The 13,232-nt window shown below is 70.1% G+C and overlaps 1 protein-coding gene across 1 annotated transcript; it reads left to right on the top strand.

Moving 5' to 3' along the window:
• The first annotated feature begins 661 nt into the window (after nt 1-661).
• Nucleotides 662-13,023, top strand: CLCN2 (chloride voltage-gated channel 2). Its single transcript, XM_050712603.1, has 25 exons — nt 662-745; nt 912-1,097; nt 5,887-6,025; nt 6,386-6,535; nt 6,662-6,790; nt 6,914-7,047; nt 7,131-7,208; nt 7,283-7,361; nt 8,015-8,140; nt 8,218-8,302; nt 8,392-8,493; nt 8,599-8,683; nt 8,767-8,922; nt 9,332-9,401; nt 9,517-9,627; nt 9,820-10,033; nt 10,152-10,285; nt 10,374-10,531; nt 10,616-10,721; nt 10,795-10,868; nt 11,873-11,923; nt 12,272-12,310; nt 12,453-12,557; nt 12,666-12,752; nt 12,832-13,023. The coding sequence occupies exons 1-25, from the start codon at nt 662-664 to the stop codon at nt 13,021-13,023; spliced, it is 2,874 nt and encodes a 957-aa protein (XP_050568560.1).
• The last annotated feature ends 209 nt before the right edge of the window (nt 13,024-13,232 follow it).

Genomic DNA, 13,232 nt, shown 5'->3' with positions numbered 1-13,232 from the left:
GCTTGTTGGGTTTGGGGGCACACGTGCCATCTGTCTGGGGACGTGGGGCTTTGGAGACAGAGCACAGGGTACCTATGGGGGCTGTGGGGTGGCACCACACATTGTGGGGTTGGGGATGCGATGCCAGCCCTGCCTGCGGCCGGGGTGTGTGCAGCACCTGAGGGTCCCGCAGTGCTCTGTGCCAGCACCCCCGTGGTGGCACAGAGGTGCCAGGCCAGGGGCCCAAGCCAGGGAAAGTAACACAGGGCTCTGCTGGGCCACTGCAGGGTCATAGTGGCACAGCACTGCCGTGGTGGGCAGTGTTAGCCTGTACTGGGACTGCACAGGAGTGACACTGGGCTGGACTGGGATGTGGGTAGGGCAGTAGGAGGGTGGCACTGGGGTATACAGGGCTGGCACGTGCTGAGCTGGGTGTCCCACTCCCCGTACCCTGTCCAGCAGGGTGGCAGCACCCGTGGTGACCTTGTGGCACAGCGGTGGCACGCTGGTGGCAGCGGGCAGAGCGCGTGTCCTGGCGCGGGGCTCCCCTCCGGATGCGTGTCCCGGTTGCCGCGGGGCAGTGCCAGGAGCTGACGAGCCAGGAGGGGACTCCGTGCGCGGGGCAGCAATGAGCGGGGCGTCCATTTTATCCCCCCCCCGCCGCCACAAACTGCGTCCGGCAATGACCCCTTGCAGCCTGGCAAAGCCCAGCGCCCGCCCCGGCCATCATCACCCAGCGCTCAGGGTGCCAGCGTTAGAGCAGAAGGTGGCAGCCGGGCAGCGAGGACCAGCCTGGTCCTGGTCCCGCACCGCCAGCCCCGCGGTGCCACGGCTCCGTCCCTGCCGAGCGTGCCATGCGGTGCCAGGGGGACCAGGGAGAGCTCGGCCCTGCCGCCTGTCCCGGCTGCCCCTGAGCCCATCACGGTGGGGAGACGGAGGTGTTGGTGGCCCCGGGGGGACAGCAGCCGGCGTGCCATGCCCGAGCGCCTCGCCCAAGGAGCGCAGGTGCCAAGCTGTGCCCGCGTGCCCCTCCGGAGAGGGCTGAGCTGCTGCTGCCCAGCGGGTCCGGCAGCGAAGAGAGGAGTCCAGGATCCCCTCCCCGGGCTGGCATCGCCGGGGCGCTGAGCGGTGCCGCGGTAAGGACGTGCTCCCTGCACCCTTGGGTGCCTCCGACGGGTCCCCGAGGTGCCTGCAGCCCGCGGGCATCCCTGGTCCCCCTGCTTCGTCCCCGGCGACGCCAAGGCATGGGGGCACTCTGCTCCCCAGCCCCGACCCCCCATGGGGCTGGGGGCTGGACCCCAGCTCGGTGCCCCCCAGCGCTGTCCCCTCTGCTCCCAACCAGCCGCCCCCACCCCACAACGGGGCTGGGGAGAGCAGCACCAGCCCCCTGCGGGTCCCTGTGCCCACGGAAAGGAGCGCACGGCCCGCAGCGGGGGTCTCCAGGGTCACCCCAGCCCGGGGGGCGCCGAGTGCCCCCCGGCAGCCCCCGTGCAGGGCAGAGCCCCCCTGCCCCGCTCACCCCCCGTTCCCCGGTGCCGGTGCCGGGTGCTGGCGGCGGAGGCGGAGCGCGGCCGGTCCCTCCCCCGGGCAGTGCCCCGGGGCCCGCCCCGCACGGCCCGGGAGGAGCCGCTGCCGCCGCGGGCACCGGCACCGGCACCGGCACGGCCAGGAGCACCGGCAGCACCGGCACCATGGCCTCCGAGAGCGCGGAGCAGCGGGCGCTGCAGTACGAGCAGACCCTGGTGAGCGCAGCCCGTACCGGGCACCGGGCGCGCCGCGGGGGGCACCGGGCACGGCGGGGGCACCGGGGGCAGCAGCACGGCTCGGGGAGGGGGTGACGGGGCTGGGGGGGCTGTCCCCCCCCGCCCCCCAGGGCGCTCTGCTCGGGACGGCAGGGCCAATGACACCTGTCCCGTCCCCCCCCCCCCGCCATGGCCTCGCTGTGCCCCCTGCCCCCCCGGAGCTTTGGGGACCACCTGTGGCTGGGCAGGGCGCTGGGGTGGGGGGGGGATGCTTGGTGCCATCCCACAGCCCCCCGGTGCTCCGGGAGCCCACTGGAGGCCCCAGCCCCACAGCAGGACCCTTGCGCACGCTCCCACCATCCCCCCCCCAGCAAGCCCTCATCGTGTGGGGGGGTGACGCCCACACCCAGGGCTCCTCCGGGGGTGCCTCCGCGCCACCCGGCACCCTTTACCCCCCCTACGCTCCACCCGGCCCCAGCCCTCTGCCCCACAGATAGCGTATCTCCCCCGCCTGCAACCTTAGCCCTGTGTTTACGACTCTGTCCCCTCCGTGGCCTCCCCGCTGCCCCCCCGGTGCCCAGCTGCCCCGCGGTGATCTCCCTCCCCGCCGTGCCCGCAGCCCCCTCCGCTGCCCGCAGCCCTCTGACATCCCAGCCAAAGGTGCTTCTCCCCGGCCCCTGCTTGGGCCAGCGCCCGGCGTGGCTCGGCAAACGGGTACTTTGCCCTGGCAAAGGCCTGCAGGCAGGCAGGGCAGGGGAGGCGGGCAGGGAAGGGGCTGAGACACCGCCGGGCACCCGTGCCCGCAGCTCCCTGGGTTTGCGGGGAGCCTGAGCTGGCTGCGTGCTGCAGGGCTGGCGCGTGGCGTGGTGCTCCTGCTGTGCCGGGCACGCGTCGTCCTCCCAGGCACCTTTATCTGGGTTCCCTGTGGTGCCCACCCCCAGCCACCCCATTCCCTGCGGGGTCTGGCTGCCTGGCATCTCCCTGATCCATGCTCTGGCTCTGCTCCATCCGACGGGAGCCATGGGGCTGCCCCTTTCTCCCCCCCAGCACCAGACTGACCCCCCCATGCCGCGTCCACAGCGCGTACGCAGAGGCACCGCGGTGCCGAGGAGCCCGCGGGCAGCGCAGGAGGGGAGAGGCACGCTGGCATGCGGCTGGCATCAGGGCAGCCTCACACGGTGCCAGCAGACTTTGCCCTGCTCTCCTCAAGGCGGGGAGGCACCCACGCCCTGGGCACCCCGGGGTGCCCATCCCCATGGCCTCGGGGCTGCGGAAAGGCTCCCGAAGCCGCCCGAGGCTCGCCCACGCGGGCGAGGCTGGGGAACGGGCGCCAGTCCCGTGGCCTCGTGCCTGGCTTTTGGAAGCCGCCCCCGTGCCAGGCAGGAGGGGCGGGTGCCCAGCCCTCCCCAGCGCCTCCGGCTCCTGCCAGCACCTGCCGAGAGCCTCGGGCTCCGGCCAGAGCCTGCCAGCCCTGGGGACAGCCCCGCTGTCTGCCCTGTGCCCCCACGCTGCGCCCGCCCTGGGGACCCCACGCTGCGTGGGACGTGTGGGGTGGGTGCCTGTGGGAAAGCCCCCGGCAGGGGTAGGGGTGCCCAGGGTCCGTGCCAGCCCCCGTGCCCCCCGCATGCCAGGGAAGCAAAGGGCCTCTGGGGGGGAGGATTAAGCTCGACAAACTGCCCTTGTTTGCCGCGGAGCTGCTCAGGGCGATTAGAGCCCGGCTAAGACAGGCAGCGTGACACGGATCCCCCCAGCCTCTCTGTCCCCCTGGCTGCCACCCCGGGGGACCCCGCTCCCCCTTTAAATGCCCCCACCAGGGTCACATTCTGGGGGGGGAGGTCAGCTGGCCCCGTGTGCCCTCCCTGTGAGCCAGCAGCCCAGGCGCAGGATGGGGACCCCGCTCCTCCTGCCTGCTTGATCTGGGGGGAGTGGGGACAAAAGGGGAGGCTGTGGCTCCCACGGCCGTGGGCACCCCTTCCAGGAGGGCTCAGTGCCCCGGCTGCCACGGGACGGGGTGGCACGGGGACACAGCGGAGCCCTGTGCACTGCATCACCCGGGCGCAGCGGGCACCGCGGGCTGGCACGGCCCGAGGGGCTCGGCACGGCTCGTGCCTGCAGCGGGGGAGCCCGGTCCCAAAATACCGGCCTCGGCCTGCGCCCGTGTCCCCGTGTGCCCCCCGCCAGGCCCTCCCCCCGTGCCCGCTCCCTGCCCGCCCGGCACTGTGATTGTTCAGCTGCTTCGCGGCGGAGGCCGGAGTCCCGGGGCTGTTTGTGTTTCAAAAGGCCTTTGTGGAAAAATAACCCGAGCGGGAGGAGGAGGAGGAGGAAGGCAGAACCCACCGCTGGCCCTCGCCAGCAGCCGGGGCTGCCTGGCCCTGCCACGGGGCACCCCAAGGGACCCATGCCATGCCCGTGGGGCGGCGGCATGGCCCCTTGGCTCCCATCGCCCCGTTACAAGCGGGGTTGGCTGCAGATGGGGGTCAGAGGCAAGCAACCCCACTCCCAGCCAGGCTAACCCCCTTGCAGCTATAGGGGCACCCCGCCAGGGACCCCAATACCCGCGGGGGCAGCGTTCCAGCTCCCGGCATGGGGCATGGAGCCGGCCTGGGGGTGCCCCGGTCCCAGCTTGGGGGGGCGGCGAGGTCAGGGGGGAGGCGGGCGCTTGGCAAGCCGACAGCGCTCCTCGGGCGCGGGGCCGTTTGTTCTTCCAGAGGAAACAAGCCTGGCCCGAAGGGAGCCTTTGAACGCCGGGCCCCGTGCGGGGCTGGGGTCCTCCTCTGGCAGGCGATGCTGAATCCAGCCCCGAGGAGGCTGAGCTGGCGTCTCCGCCGCCTCCGCCCCGCTCGCCGCCTGCCCCCGGCACATTCCCCTAGGGCCAAGGACCTGCCGAGCCCCGTGCGGAGCAGGAGTTCAGGGCACGATCCGTGCCAGGAGGGTTAGCGATGGACACGCGTCCCTTCCCTTTCTCCCCCCGCCGCTGAGCTCAGCCCGGGTATCAGACAGCAGAGAATCCACCCGGCGCCACTCTGGCTGCTTTCTGCTCCGTGCCAGAGGGACCTGGGCAGGAGGCGCGGTGGGGGAGCGATGCCCCACGAGGAATGCACCTCCACGCCGTCCCCACGGGAGCCGGCACGTGGCCTGGGGTGCGTGAGCAGGGTCGGGCATCGCCAGTGGCAGCCGGGGCCGTGCTGCCCACGTGCTGAGCGCGGTGCCCACCCGTGCCGGGGCCCCTCTGCTGGGCACGGTGCCGGGCCAGGGGCTGCGGGGCGGCCACGTGCGGCACAGCGGGTGGGCGCGCCATCGTCATGGGGCTCACGTCGCCCCGACGTGGGAGCCTGGCAGGGGCCCCCGCGGCCCTGAAGCCTCCCTTTGTGCCGGGCCAAGCTCTGGCGCTTGGCATTCAGGTCGTGCCGGGGGGAACGAGGCGGAAACCAAGCAACCGAGCCCTTGGCAGTGCCCGCTCGCGCGGGACAAGTGCCCCCAGCTCGGCGGGGAGGACGGGCACAAAGAGCTCCCGGCTGGCACAGGGGGAGCTGCCCGGGGCCAGGCCACGTGCCACGTGCCACCCGAGGAGGAGGGGGTGTCCGCCATCTGGGCACGGTGCCCCTGTTTGACTCGCACCCCCTTGCTCCAGAATTTCCCCCTTGCCTGTGGCCAATGCCCTGCCCCACGCTGCCCTCCTGCCCCCAGCCTGGGGCACGTGGCATGCCAAGGGCACCCCCCCCCCCCGTGGGGGGGCCCCAGCCATATTTCTAATGGTGCCAAGGGGAGGCACACACCCAGTGCGAGCACAACCCCAATATCAGCCCTCAGAGAATTGCCCAGCCAAGCTGGCCGTGCTCCTGGCACCGGCGGCCCCTTCTACACCCACCACCAGCCCAGCCCGGTGTCCACGGCACCTGGGCAGGGCTGGGGACTGGTACCAGCAGGGCCAGGTACCCGTGCTCAGCACGTGGGCGAAACAATCGCGATCGATCCCCGCACGCCGTGATCCACCCGGCCCCTTCCATGCCTCCCCCCCCCCCCAGAAAAACATTTGCTACCCCTTTCCCCATGGGGTGCTGTCACCTGTCCCCTCCCACAGTCCCCCAACAGTGCTCGCTGCTCCCCTGCCTCAGTTTCCCCACCTGGCCGCCCCCCAACGCCTGTCCCCGCTCCTCCCCCCCAGATGTACGGCCGCTACACGCAGGACCTGGGCACCTTCGCCAAGGACGAGGCAGCCCGGCTGCGGCTGCAGCAGGAGCAGGGGGACGACGGCACCCCGCAGCCACGCCGCCCCTCCGAGCTGCTGGAGTACAGCCAGGGCGGCTGCGCCCCCCCGCTGCGGTGAGGGGACACGGGGGGGGGGGGGGACACGGCAGCCGTGCAGCTTCACAGGGCTCTGGGCACCGCGGCTGCGGGTAGGGTTTCTCCTGCTGTCATGGGACACTGGCGCCGAGGACAATGCCACCTGCCCGCCGGGCAGCGGGGACACAATGGCCCAAAATAGCAGGGATGGGGGGGGGGGGGGGGGGCCCACCGCTCCTCTTGGGGCCGTGCCAAGGGGGCAGCACTTGTGCGAGCGGCGCGGGGCCAAGCTGTGTCCCTGCACGCGCGGTGTCCTCACAGCTGGAGCACGTGGCGGTGCTGCCCCCGGTGTGCCCATCCCTGGGGCGCCCGGCCCTGAGCCTGCCCTGTGCCCGCAGGCTGCGCCGTGCGGTGCCAGCAGTTCTTCATCGCCAGGGTGGGCGAGGACTGGGTCTTCCTCATCCTCCTGGGGCTGGTCATGGCGCTGGTGAGCTGGGCCATGGACTTCGCCATCGCCACCTGCCTCCAAGGTGAGTGGGCACCGGTGGGTGGTGGGGTGCCCGGGGCCATGCAGGGGGACCCATGGGGTGGCCGTGCTGTGGGGCTGTGCCACATCCCCTGCCACCCACAACCCGTCTCGCCTGTTGCTCCCGTAGCCCAGAAGTGGATGTACGGGGGCCTGGACACCAACGTGCTGCTGCAGTACCTGGCCTGGGTCACCTACCCCACCGTGCTCATCACCTTCTCGGCTGGCTTCACCCAGATCCTCGCCCCCCAGGCTGTGGGTAAGGTGCTGGGGTCTCCCCTCCTGGGTGTCCTGGGTGTCCTGGGCTATAGGGTTGGGGGTCCTGAGGGTCTTCCAAGGCCCCCCCTAGGGCCGTGGATCAGGGCTGTCCCTGTGGCACCAGGCTCGGGGATCCCTGAGATGAAGACCATCCTGCGGGGGGTCGTGCTGAAGGAGTACCTCACCCTCAAGACCTTCGTGGCCAAAGTGATCGGGCTGACGTGCGCCCTGGGCAGCGGCATGCCCCTGGGCAAGGAGGTGAGGGCACTGCCTGGGGCCGGGGCAGGCGGTGGGCATGGTGGGGGCATGAAACTCAGCCCCCCCTTGTTGTGTCCCCGCAGGGCCCCTTCGTCCACATCGCCAGCATGTGCGCAGCCCTGCTCAGCCGCTTCCTCTCCTTCTTCGGGGGCATCTATGAGGTGAGTGGGCAGACTGGCAGGGTCTAGTGGAGGTGGGGGGGGGCAGCACCCCCTGACCCAATTCCCACCCGCAGAATGAGGCGAGGAACACTGAAATGCTGGCAGCCGCCTGCGCCGTCGGTGTCGGCTGCTGCTTCGCCGCCCCCATCGGAGGTAGGGTCCCCCCCGCCCGCACGTCCTGCCCGGGCTCCTGGGTCCTCGCGGAGAGGCCAGCAGGACCCTGCCCCTCGCGCCCCTCGCTGCCAGGCGGGGGACAGGGACCTGCCCGCCCCATGCCCCCCGGGGCCGGCTGGCATGGGAGAGGCAGTGCCGCTAGACGGGGTGCCCGCGGGGCGGAGGAGGAAAGGAGGAGCGGGCGCCGTCCTCCCGGAGGTGTAACGTCTCGTCTCGTCCTCTCCCCCGCCGCGCTGCGCTCCAGGGAGCTCCCCGCTCCGGCCCCGCTGAGCCCTGCCCGTAGGTTGGTGCCGTGTCTAACTCTTGCCTTGCCCCGTGCGTGCTGAGCCACCCCGTCCACCCACCCGTCTGTCCGTCCGTCTGCGTGCGCCCCCAGCCCCAGAGCCGGCTGCTGCCCACCCCACCCCGTTGCCTGCTCACGTCCCCGCACTGCCCTCTTGCTCGCGCCCGGTGCGGACAGCCGGGGACCGGCCGCGCGCTTTGCCGAGGAAGCCCGTGACCCACAGCGTGGCCATGGGGCCAGCCAGCCCTGCGGGGGCTCCGGGAGGGATGCGGGAAGCATGCCAGGAGCCTGGGCTCTGCCTGGCTTTCGCCTCCCTCCCCTCTCGTCCTTCCCCCCTCCCCGGTGCCAGGCGTCCTGTTCAGCATTGAGGTCACCTCCACCTTCTTCGCCGTCCGCAACTACTGGCGCGGCTTCTTCGCCGCCACCTTCAGCGCCTTCATCTTCCGTGTCCTGGCTGTCTGGATCAAGGACGAAGGTACCTCCCGTGGGGCGGGAGGCTGAGGGGCAGTGGCGTCCCCCACCCAGCCCCGCTGACCCCCGCCGTGCCCCCAGAGACCATCACAGCGCTCTTCAAAACCCGATTCCGCCTCGACTTCCCCTTCGACCTGCAGGAGCTGCCCGCCTTCGCTGTCATCGGGTGAGTGTGGCTGCCCCGTCCCACGTCCCTGTCCCCATGTCCCCAGGGTGGCAGCGGGACGCGGGCGCTCACCCCCGGCTCACCCCCAGGATCGCCAGCGGCTTCGGGGGCGCACTCTTCGTCTACCTCAACCGCAAGATCGTGCAGTTCATGCGCCGCCAGAAGACCATCAACCGCTTCCTGATGAAGAAGTAGGTGCCTTGTCGTCCCCACCATCAGGACAGAGTGACTGTCTCCTCCTGGGTGGCAGGGCTGGGGCTGCACCGGTGTCACTTCCCCCCGTGCCACCCCGCCAGGCGCCTGCTGTTCCCTGCTCTGGTGACCCTGCTCATCTCCACGCTGACCTTCCCACCTGGCTTCGGACAGTTCATGGCCGGACAGGTAGCCACAGCGGGGCCGGGGGGCAAAGTGCTGGCCCCGTGGGCCACCAGCAGCACCCCTGGCTCACCCCTGCGCCTCCCCAGCTCACCCAGAAGGACACGCTGGTGACGCTGTTCGACAACCAGACGTGGTCCAAGCGGGATCCCAGCGATGAGTTCGAGTACATCGGCATCCTGGAGGCCTGGCGCAATCCCCGCTCCAACGTCTTCGTCACCCTCGTTGTCTTCATCCTCATGAAGGTAGGTGCGTCATGCCCCGGCTGGCCCCGGCCGGCCCCTGGCTGCCACCAGCTGGCACTGGTGGGGGTGGGGGTGACTTCTGGATGCCACCAAGGAGGTGCTGGATGCTTGCCACCAAGGTGCTACCAGGAGGCACGGGGTGGCCACCAAGGTGGTGGCATGGTGCCACCAACATGCTGCCAAAGAGATCTTGGCTGGAAGCCACCGAGGTGCCACCGGGGAGGTGCTGGCAGGGTGCCACCAGGTGCCCCCGGGAGGTGCTGGCTGGGTGCCCCCTGGGAGGAGGCGGCTGCCCCACGGCACGGGGCTGTGCCCGCATCCTGTTCCACAGCTGTGGGGCACGGCTGGGGCTGGAGGAGAGCCAGGCCAGGGGGGGGGCAACTGACGTGAGCCCGTGTCCCCTGCGCAGTTCTGGATGTCAGCCCTGGCCACCACCATCCCGGTGCCCTGCGGAGCCTTCATGCCCGTCTTCGTCATCGGTGAGAGCCGGCCCGGCCCTGGGACTCCCTCCTCCGTGGGTGTCCCACGGCACAGCCTGGGGGCGGGAGAGGGGTCGGGTCCCCACGGCCCCCGCCAGCCCCTCTCTGTGGGCAGGGGCAGCCTTTGGGCGGCTGGTGGGGGAGAGCATGGCAGCCTGGTTCCCCGACGGCATCCACACCGACAGCAACACCTACCGCATCATGCCGGGGGGCTACGCCGTGGTGGGTAAGCACCGCGCTGGGGACGCCGTGTGCCACTGCTCGGGGGTGCTCCAAGGGAGCTGCTGGGGTTCTGGGTGACCCCTGCCGACGGGGATGTCCCAAGGGTGTCCCAGGGGTGCGGGACATGGCCCCGCGGGCAGGCAGGCGGGCACCTGATGGCTGCCCCTGTGTCTCCCGGGGACGCGCGCGGGCGCAGGGGCGGCCGCGCTGTCGGGCGCTGTCACCCACACGGTGTCCACGGCCGTCATCGTCTTCGAGCTGACGGGACAGATCTCGCACATCCTGCCCGTCATGATCGCCGTCATCCTGGCCAACGCTGTGGCCCAGAGCCTGCAGCCCTCGCTCTACGACAGCATCATCCGCATCAAGAAGCTGCCCTACCTCCCTGAGCTGGGCTGGGGGCACCACGAGTGAGTGCCACCCTGCTGTGTCCCCACGTCCCCAGCCAGCCCTGCCACAGGGCACGGGGATGGGGGCAGTGGCATGATGTGGCCACCACGCTGAGGTCACCGTGCCTGCCCCGGGCAGGAAATACAACGTGCGGGTGGAGGACATCATGGTGCGGGACATCCCCTACGTCTCCCTCAACTGCAAGTACCGGGACCTGCAGCACGTCCTGCACAGCACCAAGATGAAGAGCCTGGCGCTGGTGGATTCAGCTGGTGAGAGGCGGGCAGGGGCAGCTCCAGCACATCTCCGGGGTCCCCAAGGCACCATCCCCTCCAACATTTGTTCCCTCTACACCATCAGAGTCCATGATCCTGCTGGGCTCCATCGAGCGGGAGCAGGTGGGGGTCCTGCTCAGCCAGCAGCTCCATCACCAGCGCCGGCTCCAGGCCCTGCGGCAGAGGGCGCGGGCAAGCTTCGAGGATGGGCACCGGCTCTCCGAAGCCAGCGTCTGCTTCCAGGTGAGGGGGCTGCAGGGGCAGCCACCCTGGGGTGCCCCCACCAGGGTGCCCGCATCCCCCAACCCCCTCCCTTCCTTCTCGCAGATCAACACGGAAGCCTCTTCCTTCGCCCCCACGCGCGGTGGCTCCCGCAAGCCCCTGAAGCCAGCACTGAAGCGGGTGCCCAGCATCCCCACCAACAGCCCCCCGGGTGAGTCTGTGCCCTGTGCCCCCCATGGAACCCCCCCCCATGTCCCTGCGCTGACCCCTCTGCCCACCTGCAGCCAGCACTGCCGACACCTCCGGCATCGCCCTCAAGAACCTCTTCTGTGCCAACACTGCTGCGGAGCCCGCCGAGGTGAGCGCTTGTTCCTGCCCGTCCCATCCCTCTACATCCCCACTTGACCTTTCCCATCCCATTCTTTCCCATCCCTACTTGAACCTTCCCACCCTGCCTATCCCTGCCTGTTCCTGCCCATCCCATCCCATCCCATCCATCCCATCCCATCCCATCTCATCCCAACACATCTATCCCATCCCATTCCAACCCAATCATCCCATCCCATCCCATCCCATCCCATCCCATCCCATCCCAACACATCTGTCCTATCCCATTTCAACCCATCCATCCTGTCCTATACCAACCCATCCATCCCAACCCAACCCAACCCATCCCATCCATCCCAACCCAACCTGACCCAGCCCAGCCCAGCCCAGCCCAGCCCAACCCATCCCATCCCATCCCATCCCATCCCATCCCATCTCATCCCAACACATCTATCCCATCCCATTCCAACCCAATCATCCCATCCCATCCCATCCCATCCCAACACATCTGTCCTATCCCATTTCAACCCATCCATCCTGTCCTATACCAACCCATCCATCCCAACCCAACCCAACCCATCCCATCCATCCCAACCCAACCTGACCCAGCCCAGCCCATCCCAACCCATCCCATCCCATCCCATCCCATCCCATCCCATCCCATCCCATCCCATCCCATCTCATCCCAACACATCTATCCCATCCCATTCCAACCCAATCATCCCATCCCATCCCATCCCATCCCAACACATCTGTCCTATCCCATTTCAACCCATCCATCCTGTCCTATACCAACCCATCCATCCCAACCCAACCCAACCCATCCCATCCATCCCAACCCAACCTGACCCAGCCCAGCCCAGCCCAGCCCATCCCATCCCATCCCATCCCATCCCATCCCATCCCATCCCATCCCATCCCATCCCATCCCATCCCATCCCATCCCATCCCTCTCCCACCCTTCCCATCCCATCCCGACCGGCCCCTCCCCACGGTGCCACCCCTAACGCCGCCGTCTCTCCCGCGTGGTGCCAGGCGCAGGGCACGGCCCCTCGCAAGGCCAAGCACGTCCGCATTTCCGTCACGGTAAGCTGCAGGCAGGGTGTGGCTCCTCTCAGCCAATCAGAGGCCAGCCTGGATCCTCTCAGCCAATCAGGAGCCCGGCACGATTCTGCTTGGCCAATCCCATTTGGCCCACATCTGCGCAGCCAATCTCAGCCTGTCCCGATTTCCGCTCGGCCAATCAGGGCGTGTGAACTCTCGATCCCAAATCCGCTTGGCGAATCGTAGCGCGACCGGGATCCCCCCGGCTGATCCCAGCCGCTTTCCTCAGCCAATCATGCACCAGCCCGCGTTCTCTCCACCAATCACAAGCCGGGCTTGGCTGATCCCTGTGCCCCCGGCTGGCCCCGCTCACCCCCGCCTCTCCCACAGGAGGACATGGATGCGGGGGACCGGATGACGCCGGCAGAGGTGAGACCCCCCCCCCCCCCGTGCCCACCATGGGGAGGGTGGGGGGGGGGGCACCCCTACAGCCCCACGGCCCCGTGATGGGGAGGGGTGGAGGTTTTGGGGGGGGGGTGCCGTGCCCCACGGCGTGGTCCCCCCGCCCCAGATCCTGGCGTGGGAGGAGCAGCAGCTGGAGCAGCCCGTGGACTTCGGCAGCGCCCAGATCGACCCCGCGCCCTTCCAGCTGGTGGAGTGCACCTCGCTGCACAAGGTGCTCCCGTGTCCCCTCCCCCAGTTCGTGCCCATCGCCCCCCCCCCCCCCCCCCCCCCCCCCCCCCAGCGTGCCCTCCCAAATTCTGAGCCCCCTGTCTCCCCACAGACCCACACCATCTTCTCACTGCTGGGCCTCGACCACGCATACGTCACCAGCATTGGGCGCCTGGTGGGCATGGTGTCCCTCAAGGAGGTGAGGAGCCGCAGGGGGGCTCTGGCAGCGGGGCTGGGGGCTCCACGCCTGCCCGCTGATGGCATTGGGGTTCCCGCAGCTCCGCAAGGCCATCGAGGGCTCGCTGACGGCCAAGGGGGTGAAAGTGCTGCCACCGCTCGCCAGCTTCCGCCGCAGCAGCACCAGCGCGCCCGAGCCCGACACCACCGACCTGCGCCAGCTCTGGGACCGCCACCAGCACCACCCCATGCCCCGTGAGGCCGGCCCCGATGACGGCGACACCGACAAGTGACGGCGACGCCAGACACCCCACCGCCACCGCCACCACCCCCTGCATCCCCCGCCCATGCGCCGGGGGCGGGCACTGCAGGGTCCCCCCCTATCCCCCGCGGGTACCGGGGGATGCCCGCACCGGGTCCCGGCATAGGGTGGGTGCCCTCGACCCGGCACCAGGGGTGGCCAGGTGCCCCCCAGCCTGCCCACCCCCCCCCCCCGCCTTCC

This window comes from Cygnus atratus, chromosome 9 (genome assembly GCF_013377495.2).
Source record: "Cygnus atratus isolate AKBS03 ecotype Queensland, Australia chromosome 9, CAtr_DNAZoo_HiC_assembly, whole genome shotgun sequence".
Classification (NCBI taxonomy): domain Eukaryota; kingdom Metazoa; phylum Chordata; class Aves; order Anseriformes; family Anatidae; genus Cygnus; species Cygnus atratus.
Note: the sequence above shows the minus strand (reverse complement) of the source record. Positions and strands in the feature narration are given on the sequence as shown.